We start from the raw sequence: 16115 nt of genomic DNA, 5'->3' as shown, positions 1-16115 counted from the left end.
AGGCTCCTCAGACAGCACCTTGCAAACTCACAACCACTTCCATCTAGAAGGTCAAGGGCAGCAGATACATGGGAACACCACCCCCTGCAAGCTCCCCTCCAGGCCGCTCAACATCCTGACTTGGAAATATATCATCATTCCTTCAGTGTCGCTGAAAATCCTGGAATTCCCTCTCTAAGGGCATTGTGGGTCTACCTACAGCACATGGACTGCAGTGGTTCAAGAAGGCAGCTCACCTCCACCTTCTCAAGGGGCAACTAGGGACGGGCAATAAGTACTGGGGCCATTCAATGACTGAATAAGGCAACTTTAGAGCAAGTCATTGCTTTATAAAGATTCAGCATAATAATCTTGATTTTGTATTTGATGTGCCTATTTCTACAGCTCAGGATTCCATTTCACCACTTACTAACCTGCTTTGCCGCCTTCAATGATTGACTACACTCAATGGTTCATCAAAAAGAGACAGGACAGTTTCCTACTCCATTATTGATCAGTATCCAGTCTCCTATTACATCGACAGTTCCCACACATAATAACACTGGATATCCTCATTGTGAGGGCTTTCAGACAAACTGACCTATAACGTGAGACAATCTAATTATTGTCCTTCTCTTATTTCAGTGACAGCTCATAATTAAATTTAATCATTCAAAAAAAGCAGCAATTTTGTTCGAAAGGGAGGATAGAAATTTGGCACCTGAACCCTTTCCACTTCAAAGGCTTCCACTTTTAGTTTTACGACTGGTGGAGCAGGGTGTGGACAACCAATCTGATATTAGGAAAAGGTTCATTCATTTCAAATATTATAATTAGGGGGTATGTCCCGATTTGACAAGGATTCCATTTTAACCTACGTCGTCAGGAAACACAACAAGTGAAATGAGACAAGACGGGCCAAATTCAATTTGTTAACGTCTTTACAGCACTGCTTGAGGGTCACAAGGAAGAGGGAGTTTGTCCTCCAGTCCAGCAAGTGAGTCTGAAAATCTCCCCATTCCTCCATCACCCTCACAGCCATAGACATCCACCACCCCTTCCCCAAACCAGCACCAGCTGCTCACCAACCAGACAGTGTAGGATGTTGGTAAGACATTACCTTCCAGGTTTTCGGTGTCATACCTGTCCTTTCCCAACTCCAACCCTGTCATCCCACCCCCTACTTATAGAATGCACCTCAGAGATGAGTCATTCCTGCCACCTCTCCTTTCCAACAGTATGAATGAGAATGCTTTTCAGTTCCACCATTCTGCCCAATATTGTCAAGCCATGTTTGCTGCGTTGCCCCCTCCCACCAATACCTATCTTTAGTCCCTACCCATCTCCTCTATCTGTCTCCCTGACAAGAGTATGAGACTTAAAAGTGTTCTATTCACAACCTTAGTCTTCTATTTATCCCAGAGTAAGTATCTGGCCACATCTTTGTCCTGTAACTGAAATGGCTATTTCCATCTCTATAACATCCTCATAGTTCGCCCCTGCCTCATCTCCCCTGCTCCTGAATCCCTTATCCATTCCTTTGGTAACTCTGGAATTGGTTATTCAAACCCACTCCTGGTCTGCCTCACAAATTCCACCCCCTGTAAACATTCCAAACTTCAACCCAGTGTTTCCTTACTGTGTGCAGTCCCCCTCCCCACCAGATGAGGGTGCATGTCCTTCTCTGAAGAACATTAGTACGTTCCAGGGGTTTTTATAGCAATCGATGATACTTTCAGAGTCATCATTACTGTGAGAAACCTTTTCTTTGAGGTTGATTAACTGAATTTAATTTCTGCTGGCTGTCAGGGTGGGATTTGAACCTGTGTCACCAGATCATAGGATCCCTACAGTGTGGAAGCAGACCATTTGGCCCATCAATCCACACCGACTCTCCAAAGAGCATCCTACCCAGACTCAGCTCCCCCACCCAATCCCTGTAACCCTGCATTTCCCAATGGCTAACCCACCGAGCCTGCACGTCTCTGGACACTATGGGAAATTTCCCATGGGCAATCTACCTAAACTGCACAAGTTTGGACTGTGGGAGGAAACCCATGCAGACACGGGGAGAATGTGCAAACTCCACACAGACAATCACGCGAAGGTGGAATCAATCCCGGGTCCCTGGCACTGTGAGGCACCAGTGCTACCCACTGAGCCGCCATACCACCTGTTAGCTCATTAGCCTGTGTCCCTGGATTGTTAGTCCAATGAGAATACCATTATTGCACCTTCTCCTGAAATTTGGGAATGGTATGTTGGTGTTAGAGTGTAGGGGTGGTGAAGAGGGTTAGACAGCCTCACTCGAGGACAAGATTGACCTAGAGATGCTAGAGTCCAAGAACACTGTGTGTCCACCTACAGGATGTGGACTATAGTGGTTCAAGAAGGCAGCTCATCCCCACCCTCTCAAGGGGCAACTAGGGGCGGGCAATAAATTAGATTAGATTAGATTACCTACAGTGTAGAAACAGGCCCTTCGGCCTAACAAGTCCACACCGACCCGCCGAAGCGCAACCCACCCATACCCCTACACTTACCCCTTCACCTAACACTACGGGCAATTTAGCATGGCCAATTCACCTGACCTGCACATCTTTGGACTGTGGGAGGAAACCGGAGCACCCGGAGGAAACCCACGCAGACACGGGGAGAATGTGCAAACTCAACACAGTCAGTTGCCTGAGGTGGGAATAAATGCTGGTCCAGCCAGTGACCCCGCATTCTGTGAACGATAAAGGAAAATAGAAGATGGTTGACCCACTTTTGGCGAAGCATCTTGAATAAAGAGAGAAAGGAAACATCTTTGGACAGGTTAAAAAGGCCACTTTATTATATCATAAAAATGGTAAGATGGAAATGTTTTTAGAAAAGATTATATCTTTTGAATCTGTTCAGCAGGTCAGAATGTAAGAAGGTGAGTACAGAATTATTTATTATTAATTATTCCTGGAATCAGCTGCTAGCATCACTTACTCGTCTTCCAGTTTTAACTACCTTCTGCCCATCTAAGGGGTGCTGGGACCTCCCATCTGATTCTATGTCCCTCAGAGCAGCTCTGATAAGGGAATGCGCAGCCTCTCACACCTGCACACGCATAACATGGGCACTGCGGAAAAATAAGCACTACCGCAGTTAGGCGGTAGTGTGAGGGTTTTTAAAAAAAAAGGAGTGTTAGAGGTTCTGTCACTCTGAGAGCTGGCTCTGAGGGAGCTGGACCAGTGTGTGTGCACAAAAATAAATCAAAGCCTCTCACAATATAACCCCTACTGCCAGCCATTGCCACTACTCATCGCTTAAATAATTTCCACAGAAACCAAAATTTAAAGGCATACATTCATAAGGTTAAAACTCACACAACGCCAGGTTATAATCCAACAGGTTTAATTGGAAGCACTAGCTTTCGGAGTGCCCACTCCTTTATCAGATAGTTGTGGTATATAACCACCTGATGAAGGAGCAGCGCTCTGAAAGCCAGTAGTGCTTCTGAATAAACCTGTTGGATTATAACCTGATGTTGTGTCATTTTTAACTTTGTACACCCCAGTCCAACACCGGCATCTCCAAATCATAAATTCATAAGGACTTCAAATTGCCACTTCATCAGATACATTGAAACAGGTCAGTGGATGTGATCAGTGCTGGCTGTCAGAGGATGCTTTCATTGTGGTTAAGTGATACCAAGATGCAGAGGGTTAATTTGAAAGAAAGCAAAACGAAACTTGCATTTATGTGGCACCTTGCATGACCACTGAAGGTTGCAAAGAACTTTGCAGCAATTCTAATACTTTTGAAATGCAGTCACAGTTGTGATGTGGGAAAAACAGCAACCAATTTCCACACAACAACCTCCCATATAAAGCGACATGACAATTATCTGATAGTCTGTTTGTTTGCAGTGTTGGTTGAGGGATGACTATTGAGCAGGATAGCATTGCATTCAGTTATTGGTGTAGATGAATGATCCGAAATGGAGACAGGGTTTTAAGCTTAGATTAAATTTCCTACACTGTGGAAACAGGCCCTTCGGCCCAACCAGCCCTCCGAAGAGTAACCCACCCAGACTCATTTCTCCCTGACTAATGCATCTAACACTATGGGCAATTTAACATGGCCAATTCACCTGACGTGCACATCTTTGTGACTATGGGAGGAAACCCATGCAGACACAAGGAGAATGTGCAAACTCCACACAGACAGTCGCCTGAGGCTGGAATCGAATCTGGGACCCTGGCGCTTTGAGGCAGCAGTGGTAACCAACATGCCACTGTGCAAACCACTGTGCCATCCCAAGGATGTGGAGTTTTAGAGGGTTTTAAAGGGGGTTTGGCAGAGCTGGGGACAGGGATGAGGAGAGTGGCTGGGCTGGGGAAAGATGTCTTTGCAAGAGAGCAAAGGAGATCGAATTCTTCATTTAATTAGTTTTTAATCTTTAATTAGTTGACTGAAACAGATATAATGTACTGAGCATTTAGTGCCATTGTTTATTTTGTTAATAATTAATTTTGGTTGGCAACTAAGTGAATATTATAAACACAAGCTAGCTCCTGATATGGACACAGTTTCTCTCAGTTTCATCAATTTACTTATAAGGCAGTCGCTCTGAATAATACACAGCAGTTCCATTACATGCCTGAATGTAATTGTATATGAAGAGAGAACTGACCTAACAATATAATTGCAACTTACCAGAGCCTTATCTTGATGATGAAGTTAAAGATGGTGGTGGAGTAACATCCCATGGCCAGTAATGCAGGGATTAGATTGATTCCCTACAGTGTGGAAACAGGCTCTTCAGTCCAACACCAACTCTCCAAAGAGTAACCCATCCCCCTCAGACTAACACATTTCACCTGCACATCATTGGACTGTGGGAGGAAACCCATGCAGAACATGCAAACTCCACACAGACAGATGCCCAAGGCTGGAATTGAACCTGGGACCCTGGCACTATGAGGCAGCAGTGCTAACCACTGAGCCACCATGCTACCAGCTAAGGGCCTGGCAACAAGGACTCAAATTCATCCCCCACCCCACTCCGACCACCTCTCTACCCCAAGGCACTTGTGGAATTTAGATTCAATTAATGAAAGAGAAACCTGAAAATGAAAGTTGGTCTCAGTAACCGAACGATAGATATAGGAGCAGGAGTAGGCCATTCAGCCCTTCCAGTGGTGACAATGGAATTATCATTGACTGTTGTAAAAAAACCCATCTGGTCCACTCATGTCCTTCAGGGAAGGCAATCTGTCATCCTTACCTGGGCTGGTCTACTCGTGACTTCAGACCCACAGAGATGTGGTTTACTCTTAACTGCCCTCTGAAATGACTGAAGAAGCCATTCAGTTCAAGGGTGAATAGCGATGGGCAACAAAAGCAAGGCCCACAAATAACCAAAGAATAAAGGACAAGAACAGCGGGGTGGTAATGGCCTACTGGTATTATTGCTGGGCTATTAATTCAGAGATGAAAATGTGTTGCTGGCTAAAGCACAGCAGGTTAGGCAGCATCCAAGGAATAGGAAATTCCTGTTCCTTGGATGCTGCCTAACCTGCTGTGCTTTAACCAGCAACACATTTTCGACTGTGATCTCCAGCATCTGCAGATCTCATTTTTTACCCGAAGATTTTAACCTACTGCGAATCCTCTTACAAGGATGCCTTCCTTGAAGAAGCTCTCTTCCTCCCTCTACAAGAATTTCCTATTCCTTGGATGCTGCCTAACCTGCTGTGCTTTAACCAGCAACACATTTTCGACTGTGATCTCCAGCATCTGCAGACCTCATTTTTTACCCTATTAATTCAGAGATCCAGGTAACATTCCAGAGACTGGGCTCAAATCCCACTTTGGAAGATGGTGGATTTTGAATTCAATAAAAAACTGGAATTAAGATTCGAATGACAATCATGAATTGCTGGTTATTGGGAAAAACCAATCTGGTTCACTAATGTCCTTGAGGGAAGGAAACTGCCATCCTTACCCCTGCTGGTCTACATGTGACTCCAGACCCACGGCAATGTGGTTGCTTCTTAACTGCCCTCTGGGTAATTAAGGATGGTCAATAAATGTTGCCCTAGTTAGTGACACTGTCATCCCGTGAATGAATGATAAAAAGCAGTGTGCAGTCTTTCTCTGTCTGAACTCTTTTGATTAGTCAGTGAGACTATTTGGTGCAAGGAGACAGAAGCAAAATATGCAATGTGACAGGTACCCAATAGGCTGTGAGGCCTCAGCGTTTCCCTTTCGCTGAGACTGTGCTGTCAGGGGATAGAACTAGTGCAGGCACCGATGGGCAGAATGGCCTTTTGCTGTTCTGTAACTATTCTGCGATTCTTGCAAACTTCCACAGTCATCCCAGTTTATTAATAACAAGCAACCATGCCCTCTTCTTGCTGAATGTGTAAAGATCTTGAAACAATCTTCTCTCAATGCATCTTGTGTCTCACTCACGGCATGTGGATTAATGCTTCAAGCACACGTCAGACAGTCTTTGTCCAGCTCGGAGCCAGGCTGCCTGTATTAATGTTGGGGCTTGAGTACTCGATCAGGCAGGTTAACTGCGGTAGCAAGGGAGGATATTGATTGTAGCTCGTGGTTTGGATTGAGGTGTGAAAGACAAATGGGTTCAGTTTCCAGCCTTTAGCTCCAAGAGTACCTTCCCATTTGTACCCTGAGAACATTGCCAGAATAAATAGTGTCACTGTATATACCGAACCATGAGAGACAGTCAACCAACAGCAAGATGGGAACAGCAAAAGTAGAAGGGGCGATATTGCCATTGGAGTATACTTTCTACATCCCACAATTTCAAGAAAGATCTGCTTGGTGTTTCATTCGTTAATATAAAACACACTCAAGAAAGAAGGGCTCGGTGGCTAAATCTTTCTGATTGGTGGGTTTTCACTTACAGCCATAGAGTCCTACAGCACGGAGACAGGCCCTTTGGCCCAGACTGGTCCATGCTGACCAAAATGGCCATCCACACTAAGCCATTTCGCTGCACGTGGCGAACCTTTCTAAACCTTTCCTATCCATGTATTTGTCCAAATGCCTTTTAAATGTTATTAATGTACTAGCCTCAACCGTTTCCACTGGCACCTCATTCCATATGCATAAAAATGTCGTCTCTTATGTTCCCTTTTATTCTTTTCCCTCTAACCGTAAACTGATGCCCTCTAGTCCTCGATTCCCTAACCCTGGGGAAAGACTGAGTACATTCACCCTATCCATGCCTCTCATGACCTAATACACTTCAATAAGATCTCAGTCTCCTACCCTCTAAAGAAAAAAGTCTGAGCTTGTCCAGCCTCTCCCTATATCTCAGACCATTGAGTCCTGGCAACATCCTTGTAAGTTTCTTCTACACTCTTTCCAGTTTAATAACATCCTTCCAACAAAAAGGTAACCAAAATTGAACACAATACTCCAAGTGCAGACTCACCAATGTCATAGAGTCATAGAGTCATAGAGATGTACATCATGGAAACAGACCCTTCGGTCCAACCCGTCCATGCCGAACAGATATCCCAACCCAATCTATTCTCACCCAGCAGCACCCGGCCCATATCCCTCCAAACCCTTCCTATTCATATACCCATCCAAATGTCTCTTAAATGTTGCAATTGTACCAGCCTCCACCACATCCTTTGGCAGCTCATTCCATACACGCACCACACTCTGCATGAAAACGTTGCCCCTTAGGTCTCTTTTATATCTTTCCCCTCTCTCCCTAAACCTATGCCCTCTAGTTCTGGACTCTCTGACCCCAGGGAAAAGACTTTGTCTATTTATCCTATCCATGCCCCTTATAATTTTGTAAACCTCTATAAGGTCACCCTTCAGCCTCCAACGCTCCTGGGAAAACAGCCCCAGCCTGTTCAGCCTCTCCCTGTAGCTCAGATCCTCCAACCCTGGCAACATCCCTGTAAATCTTTTCTGAACCCTTTCAAGTTTCACAACATTTTTCCGATAGGAAGGAGACCAGAATTACACGCAATATTCCAACAGTGGCCTAACCAATGTCCTGTACAGCTACAACATGACCTCCCGACTCCTGTACTTAATACTCTGACCAATAAAGGAAAGCATACCAAACGCTGCCTTCACTATCCTATCTACCTGCGACTCCACTTTCAAGGAGCTATGAACCTGCACTCCAAGGTCTCTTTGTTCAGCAACACTCCCTAGGACCTTGCCATTAAGTGTATAAGTTCTGCTAAGATTTGCTTTCCCAAAATGCAGCATCTTACATTTATCTGAATTAAACTCCATCTGCCACTTCTCAGCCCATTGGTCCATCTGATCAAGATGCCGTTGTAATCTGAGGTAACCCTTTTCGCTGTCCACTACACCTCCAATTTTAGTGTCACCTGCAAACTTACTAACCGTACCTCTTATGCTCGCATCCAAATCATTTATGTAAATGACAAAAAGTAGAGGGCCCAGCACCGATCCTTGTGGCACTCCACTGGTCACAGGCCTCCAGTCTGAAAAACAGCCCTCCACCACCACCCTCTGTCTTCTACCTTTGAGCCAGTTCTGTATTCAAATGGTTAGTTCTCCCTCTATTCCATGAGATCTAACCTTGCTAATCAGTCTCCCATGGGGAACCTTGTCAAACGCCTTACTGAAATCCATATAAATCACATCTACTGCTCTGCCCTTATCAATCCTCTTTGTTACTTCTTCAAAAACCTCAATCAAGTTTGTAAGACATGATTTCCCATGCACAAAGCCATGTTGACTATCCCAAATCAGTCCTGCCTTTCCAAATACATGTACATCCTGTCCCTCAGGATTCCCTCCAACAACTTGCCCACCACAGAGGTCAGGCTCACCGGTCTACAGTTCCCTGGCTTGTCTTTACTGCCCTTCTTAAACAGTGGCACCACATTTGCCAACCTCCAGTCTTCCTGCACCTCACCTGCGACTATCAATGATAAAAATATCTCTAGATTCCCACAGAGTTCTCGGGTACACCTGATCAGGTTCTGGGAATTTATCCACTTTTAACCATTTCAAGACATCCAGCACTTCCTGCAACCGCAACATAACTTCCCAACTTCGATACTCAGTGTCCTGACTGATGAAGGCCAGTGTGCCCAAGGCTTTGTTCACTGCTCTGTCTATCTGGGACTCCACTTTCAGAGAAATGTGCACACGAACTCCAAAGTCCTTCTACTCAACCATACTCCCTTGAGCCCTTACCATTCACCCTGAAACACCTACCTTGATTTGACTTTCCAAAATGCAACTTCTCTCTGTTAAATTCCATTTGCCATTTCTGGGCCCTCTCACTGAGTTGGTCACCCAGGTTAACATTCTAAGGGTCACAGGTTTCGAACTTCTCCTCATGGTGGATGAATTCAGTAAAGTCTGGAATCAAATTGCAGCTCGGGAACGTGAATGCCCTTCTCCACTATGTCAGCATAAGTATCTCATTGACCAATCAAACAGAAGGCTGAGCTAGTCATGCACATGGAATCACACCTTATAGACAATGTCCCAGACACCAGCATCACCATCCCTGTCCCACCAGCAGGACAAACCCAGCAGAGTTAGCAGCAGCACTGGGGTACGGTAAGGTGAGAGCTGTTGTGGGATGCCTCACCATTGACTCCGGATACATTAGGTCACATTTGGGTAATGTAATCATCTCCTGGTGATTATCACGTCTTGTCTTCCTTTTGCTGATGACCTGGGATTGGTCATTGCCTGGTGAATGTTTTTGCTACTTGTCAGCCCATGCCTGAATATTGTCCAGATCTTGTCGCATTTGAACCCGGACTGCTTTAGTGTCTGAGGAGTCGCGAATGGTGCTGAACACTCTGCAATCATTGGTGAACATGCCCACTTCTGACTTTATGATGGAGGGAAGGTGATTGATGAAGCAGCTGAAGATGGTTGGGCTGAGGATACTACCCTGAGGAACTCCTGCAGAGATGCCCTGGAGCTGAGATGATCGGCCTCAGAAACACGAGCACAAAAATCAAAGCAGATGCATCAGAGCCAAGGGGGATATATTGCCTGAGAGGCTGTCTTTCAGATGAGATGTCAAACCAAGATTCTGCCCACTCTCTGGGGTGGAGTACATTGACACTATTTGGAAGAACCTCCCCTCTGATCCATCACCTCCATCCCCACCCCCATTCACCTATTGTACTCTTTGCTTCCATCCCCCACCCTCCTCTCTGACCTATCACCTCCATCCCCACCCCCACTTACCTATTGTAGTCTTTGCTACCTTCTCCCCAGCCGCACCTCCCCCCATTTATCTCCCCACTCTGGAGGCTTCCTGCCTCCATTCCTGATGAAGGGCTTTTGCCCGAAACGTTGGTTTTCCTGCTCCTCAGATGCTGCCTGACCTGCTATGCTTTTCCAGTGCCACTCTGATCTAGACTCTGGTTTCCAGCATCTGCAGTCCTCGCTTTTGCCCAGTTTCCTTAGATAAGACCTATCTTTTAACAAAAGTCACTTTCTTCTTTATTTCCCTACTGGATGTGAGCATTGCTGCTGAGACCAATGTTTCTTGCCTAACCTTAATTGCCTTTGAGAAAATGATCAACCTGCCATCTTGAATGGTTGCAGTCACAGTGCTGTTAGAGAAGGGGTTGTGAGTTATTGTTTTACTGACAGTGAAGAAACAGTGATGTAGTTCCAACAATGTGCCTGCCTTGGAGGGGAACTTATGGATATTCTGATTTGACATGATTTGATTTATTACTGTCGCAGTGAGATATAGTGAAAGGTATTGTTTTGTGTGCTATCCAGACCAATCATACCTTACGTAAGTATATCAGCGTAATATAACAGAATGCAGTATACACTGTTACAGTTATAGAGAAGGTGCAGAGAGAGAGATCAACTCTATTATATAAGAGGTCTGTTCATAAGTCTGTTAACAGTGGGGATGAAGATATTCTTAAATCTGTTGGTCCATGTTTCCAAATTTCCATCTTCTGCCTGATGGAAGAGAGTGGAAGAGAGTTTAACAGGAGTGGGAGGGGTCTTTGATTATATTGGCTGCTTCCTGAGGCAGTGGGACATGTTGACAAAGTCAATGGAAGAAAGGCTGTTTTTTGTGATGGACTGGGCTGCGTTCACAACTCTCTGTAATTTCTTGTGGTCTTGGGCAGAGCAGTTCCCGTACCGAGCTGAAATGCACCCTGATAGGTGGTTTTCTGTGGTGTATCTATAAAAATTGATAAGGGTGATTGCAGACTTGCCGAATGTCCTTCGCCTCCTGAGGAAGTAGAGGCGTTGGTGTGCTTTCTTGATTCTAGTGTTGATCGCACAGATCTGCTGCCTTTGTCCTTCTCAGTGGGAAGGGTCAAGGGCTTGGAAGTAGCTGTGCAGGGATTGGCTAGCTGAGTTCTCACATTGCTGTTTGTACAAGCAAAATGGCCACCCCCTTTCCTGCATTACAACAAATTTCAGGAAGCACTGAAAGGTTGGAAGGAGCTTGGCGGTGTCTTGGGGTTGTGAAAGGTGCTATAAAACTGTCAGCTTATCCTTTGTCTTTCAGTCAGAGTAACTAGGATAAATCACCACTGAGTTCCTCGGCCAACATTTCTGTATCGGGCCTACTCAGAGGTTCAGTGCAAGTTGGAAAGACAGCATCTCGTTTTCTGCTTGGGGATCCTCAAGCCTTCAGGACTCAATATCGAGATCAATAATTTTGAAGACTGAACACTTTCTTCCATGTCCTTTACCCATGCCCACACCCCAGGACCTGTCATCACATGGGCTGCTTTCAGCGTGACCAACCCACCCTCACCTCTTCATTGTCCCCATTAGCAGTTTTCTTCCTCCCTGGCTTACTATCAAACATTCCCTTGTCTGCCTGTCTCTCTGTTTCTGGGCTCAGTCGCCACCTATCCACTCACTCCTTCCCATCTCTCCGTCCCCACAATCCCCTGCCAACAAATTCAATACTACCCTTTTCCCAGCTACAATCTCTTCTGGAACTCGAAATGTTAACTCTGTTTTTCTCTCTCCACTGAAGCTGCCAGATGTGTCGAGTTTCTCCAGCACTTTCCGTTTTTTGTAATTAGGATGGTGTCGTGGTGAGGCACCTGCAAGTTGGAACACATGGACTTTTTTTTGACATAAACCATCTTGTTATTTTTCCTTTAGATCCTTTTGCCACCCAGTGATGAAGCTGTAACGATGCCTACCAAAGGTCCACCTCCACCTTATATGTCAGCTTAGAGACCATTAGAACAACCACCACCCACACAAGGATTGAAACAATCTTTACACGCACACTGTCTGACCAAAAACTATTTCAAACATACTTGTATTCCATTGTGAAAAACATTTGCGTTATCCTGGGAGTGAAACTTTCTAGAAACATGATTTGTTTTATGCTGCTGGGTATAGCTGTCAGGAGTAAGATTCAAGAGCAATGATTTGCACTTTATTCATTCGGTGTAATGTTTAAAACGAGAACTTGCCACTTAACATTGGTTATAAATCCCAGTCCCTAAAATCTCAGAGATTATTGTACTGAGTTAAAAACACAAGTATGATTGAGGAAATAAACCACATTCAGTGTTTAACAGAGAACCAAGTTTATCGGTAGGTAACTCTGAGCACTTTCTCTAATTGTTGTTGTGGTTTAAAATAGATTATATTTTGTTAGTAAACGCTGTGCTTACATACATTCCTTTTCAACCTTGTCCTTCGCCTGAGCTATGGTGATCCTCAGATTAAACTCACCACTAGTCATCTCTCTCCTATGAGAGGCCAGACCTATGCTCCTCTGAGACTATGGAGACTTGACCTTTACAGCAACGTAACTGTTCAACAAAAAGGTACAATTGTTGACCTTCTAATGATTATCAGACAAGGGTAACATTTCATTGCATCAAGGCCACTCAGTTCTTTTTGAAACGATGCTATCCCACGCCCTGTTTTTTTCCCAATAGCCTTGGAAATTTCTTTCTCTTCAAATAATTATCCAATTTCCTTTTAAAAAGTTATTATTATGATAATTAAACTATTATCATTTGCTCGGCAGATGCTGGAAATCAGAGTCTAGAATAAAGTGGTGCTGGAAAAGCACAGCAGGTCAGGCAGTATCCGAGGAGCAGGAAAATCGATGGTTCGGGCAAAAGCCCTTCCTGCTCCTTGGTTGCTGCCTGACCTGCTGTGCTTTTCCAGCACCACTCTGATCTAGACTATTATCAGTTGCTCATCAGGGATCGATTAACTCTGTAGATTCATTTATTTAAAACAGTAAAACATATTATAATCTATAAACCAGATATGAGATGAACCAGCTAATTTCTATTTGTGTAGCTTCCAAAACCACAGCAGACTCACTGACAGAGTCACAATGTTGACTCTGTGCTGCCTTTAAAGATGAGGAAGGGTTCTGAGGAAAGGGTACCAGACCCGAAAGGTTAACTTTGATTTCTCTCCATGCTGCCAGACCTACTGAGCTTTTCCAGTGATTTCTGTTTCTGGACTGCACTGAAAATAACTGCACTGAGGCTGGTATCCCATCCCCAAGTCACCCTTTATTTACGCATTCACGGTACACAGGCTGTAGCCAGCCAGCTCAGAGTCAGTCCCTGAACTGAGGAGATTCTAAATCCCCTGTTTTTTTTCCTAACATCGGTAGTGCTATCTCCTAGTTTTTAAAAATTTTATTAAACAATACACAGTTTACAAAACAATTAACAATAGCAGCTGTATACAGAGATACAGCAATTTTACAAGGGGGAGGAGCAGCAAAGCCAGGTTCAACCAATTTACAGGAAATGAGGATAAACCTCAAATCCCATTTTCCATCATTACAAAACAGTAAGTATATATAAAATAGTCCAATTACATAAAAAACAGTGCATATAATACAGACCCCCAGCAGCCCAGCAAGTCCCTTCCACCTTCTGGCCACTCTAAAGGCAGCCTGCTCCTACGCCCCTTCCAGCTCTCGGTCCACCCTGATACACCTCTAGGACAGCCAGACCTGCTTCCCCAGCCGCCCCAGGACGACAGCGGTCAGGACAGCGGCCTACCCATCTTCTGACTTCCCTCACCGCCCTTCACACCTTCTGTCCACCTCTAGGATAACCCGCCCTGGTATCTCCTGGTTATTTTTTTAAATTAAACAATACACAGTTTACTAAAAACAGTTGACATTAACAGCTTTATACAAAGAAACAGCAATTTTACAAGGGAGAGGAGCAGTAAAACCAGGCCCCAAACCCGCCTGTTCAACCAGTTTTCAGGGAAATGAGGACAAACCTCAAATCCCACTTTCAGTCACAAAACAGTAACAATGACATGTACATAAGATAGTCCAATTACAGAAAAAAAAGTGCATAAAAGACAGAGCCTCCAAACAACCCAGCAAGCCACCCATCCCTCCCACCTTCCAGCCACTCTAAAGGTAGCCTGCCCCTACACCCCTTCCAACTCTCGGTCCACCCCATGCCCCTTCCAGCTCTCGGTCCACCCCATGCCCCTTCCAGCTCTCGGTCCACCCCATGCCCCTTCCAGCTCTCGGTCCGCCCTGACACACCTTCCAGACACCACTAGGACAGCCAGACCTGCTTCCCCACCCGCCCCAGGATGACAGCAATCAGGATGGCCTACCCACCTTACAGCGTCCCTAACTGCTCTTCGCACCTTCTGGCCACCTCTAGCACAGCCCGCCCTGGTACCTCCTGGTTATTTTGATCAGGCAGGGTTTTCCTGAATGGCCCAGGTTAACTACCCCAATCAAGGATCTTGCTGTCAAGATCACTAGGTTCCTTAAAGATGTCTCTCGTACAGGCAAGGGACACATCTCATTAAGTGGTGCATTCTGAATCATATCAGCTCACTGTATAAGAAAAGAATCCTCTACATCTCCTTCACCAATTCGCTCAAACCTATATCCTCTGCTAACCAACCCTTCTGAAGTACCCTATCAAAAAAGTTCCATGATTTTTTGCTCTTTGACAGGAAGATGTTATACTTAATTGAGCATATTTATTTGTACCCTGTTGGATTGCAAATTTTACTGCAGGATCTTTTTGCATGTTACCCGTCCCCGCTGAGTTTCTCCCTGGTGTGTTCACATATCAAACATTCAAATAGTTAGAATTAAAGCATGGCCAAAACTATTTAGCCCTGGGATCGAAAATAATGTATGAGTTGGTCAGAACTGTCAGCATTTCAAAAAAATCTTTTATGTATGTTTAATAAAACAGAAAACTAAATCAGCTATTAGCACGTTAAGCACCAAATTGTTAAGTATTGAAATCACAGCACTTTTACTTAAAGATTTGTCTGTTTGAATACAGACGTTCTTGTAAATACTCCTGGTTCAATAAATCCTGTGCAAACTGAGTCTGTGTATGCTTTGAATTTGATTTTGTGATTAACTATTACTTTGGTCATCAGAGATGTAATGGGAATAATTTGCACATTGTACCCTCAATGTATTGAAGGAGATGTAATTGTTTCAGGATTGTGATATGCAGCAGTAGTTTACCTTCATTAATACAAAGAAGCAGGGCCTGGGTCAGTATGGGACACCATAGTCCAAGAACTGAGACCTGAGGTACAATGGTGGCCTTCTGAGCTTGGGTCAGAGTCAACCTGGGACCTGGTTCTGGAGCAACCCTGAGATCCAGTCCAGGAGCTGCCTTGGGGCCTGGTATAAGAACAGTCCTGAGGTATGGTCAGGAGGACCACTGAGACCTGGTCCAGGAGTAGCCTTGAGACCTGTTCAGGAGGAGCACTGGGGCCTGGTCAGGAGCAGCCCTGAGGCCTGGTCCAGAAGCAACCCTGGCCTGGTTCAGGACCAACCCTGGGGCCTGCTTCAGGAACAGCCCTGAGGCCTGGTCAGGAGGAGCGCTGACATGATGTACAGGAGCAATCCTGAGGCCTGGTTCAGGAGCAGCCCTGAATCTTGTACAGGAGCAGTCCTAGGACGTGGTTCCGGAGCAGCCCTGGAGCCCTGCGATTTCTGTTGCTGCTCCTCCAAACAAGGCTGACAATTGTGGTTCAAAAACAGAAGTGCGCCTGCTTTATACACAATCGTTCCAAATTGTATGATATTCCTGGCCCAATGGTACGTGAGTCGAGAGTGTGGTACTGGAAAAGCACAGCAGGCCAGGCAACATTCGAGGAACAGG

General features: G+C 45.1%; 1 protein-coding gene across 1 annotated transcript in view; it reads left to right on the top strand.

The window, feature by feature from the left end:
• The window catches only part of laptm4b (lysosomal protein transmembrane 4 beta), a 51045-nt gene extending 38853 nt beyond the window's left edge, over nucleotides 1-12192 (top strand). The window contains exon 7 of the mRNA XM_060824068.1: nucleotides 12118-12192. Within this exon, the coding sequence (XP_060680051.1) occupies nucleotides 12118-12192 (75 nt within the window). The remainder of the gene's footprint in view (nucleotides 1-12117) is intronic.
• Nucleotides 12193-16115: the final 3923 nt, after the last annotated feature.

Source organism: Hemiscyllium ocellatum, chromosome 4 (genome assembly GCF_020745735.1).
Source record: "Hemiscyllium ocellatum isolate sHemOce1 chromosome 4, sHemOce1.pat.X.cur, whole genome shotgun sequence".
NCBI classification, from domain to species: domain Eukaryota; kingdom Metazoa; phylum Chordata; class Chondrichthyes; order Orectolobiformes; family Hemiscylliidae; genus Hemiscyllium; species Hemiscyllium ocellatum.
Note: the sequence above shows the minus strand (reverse complement) of the source record. Positions and strands in the feature narration are given on the sequence as shown.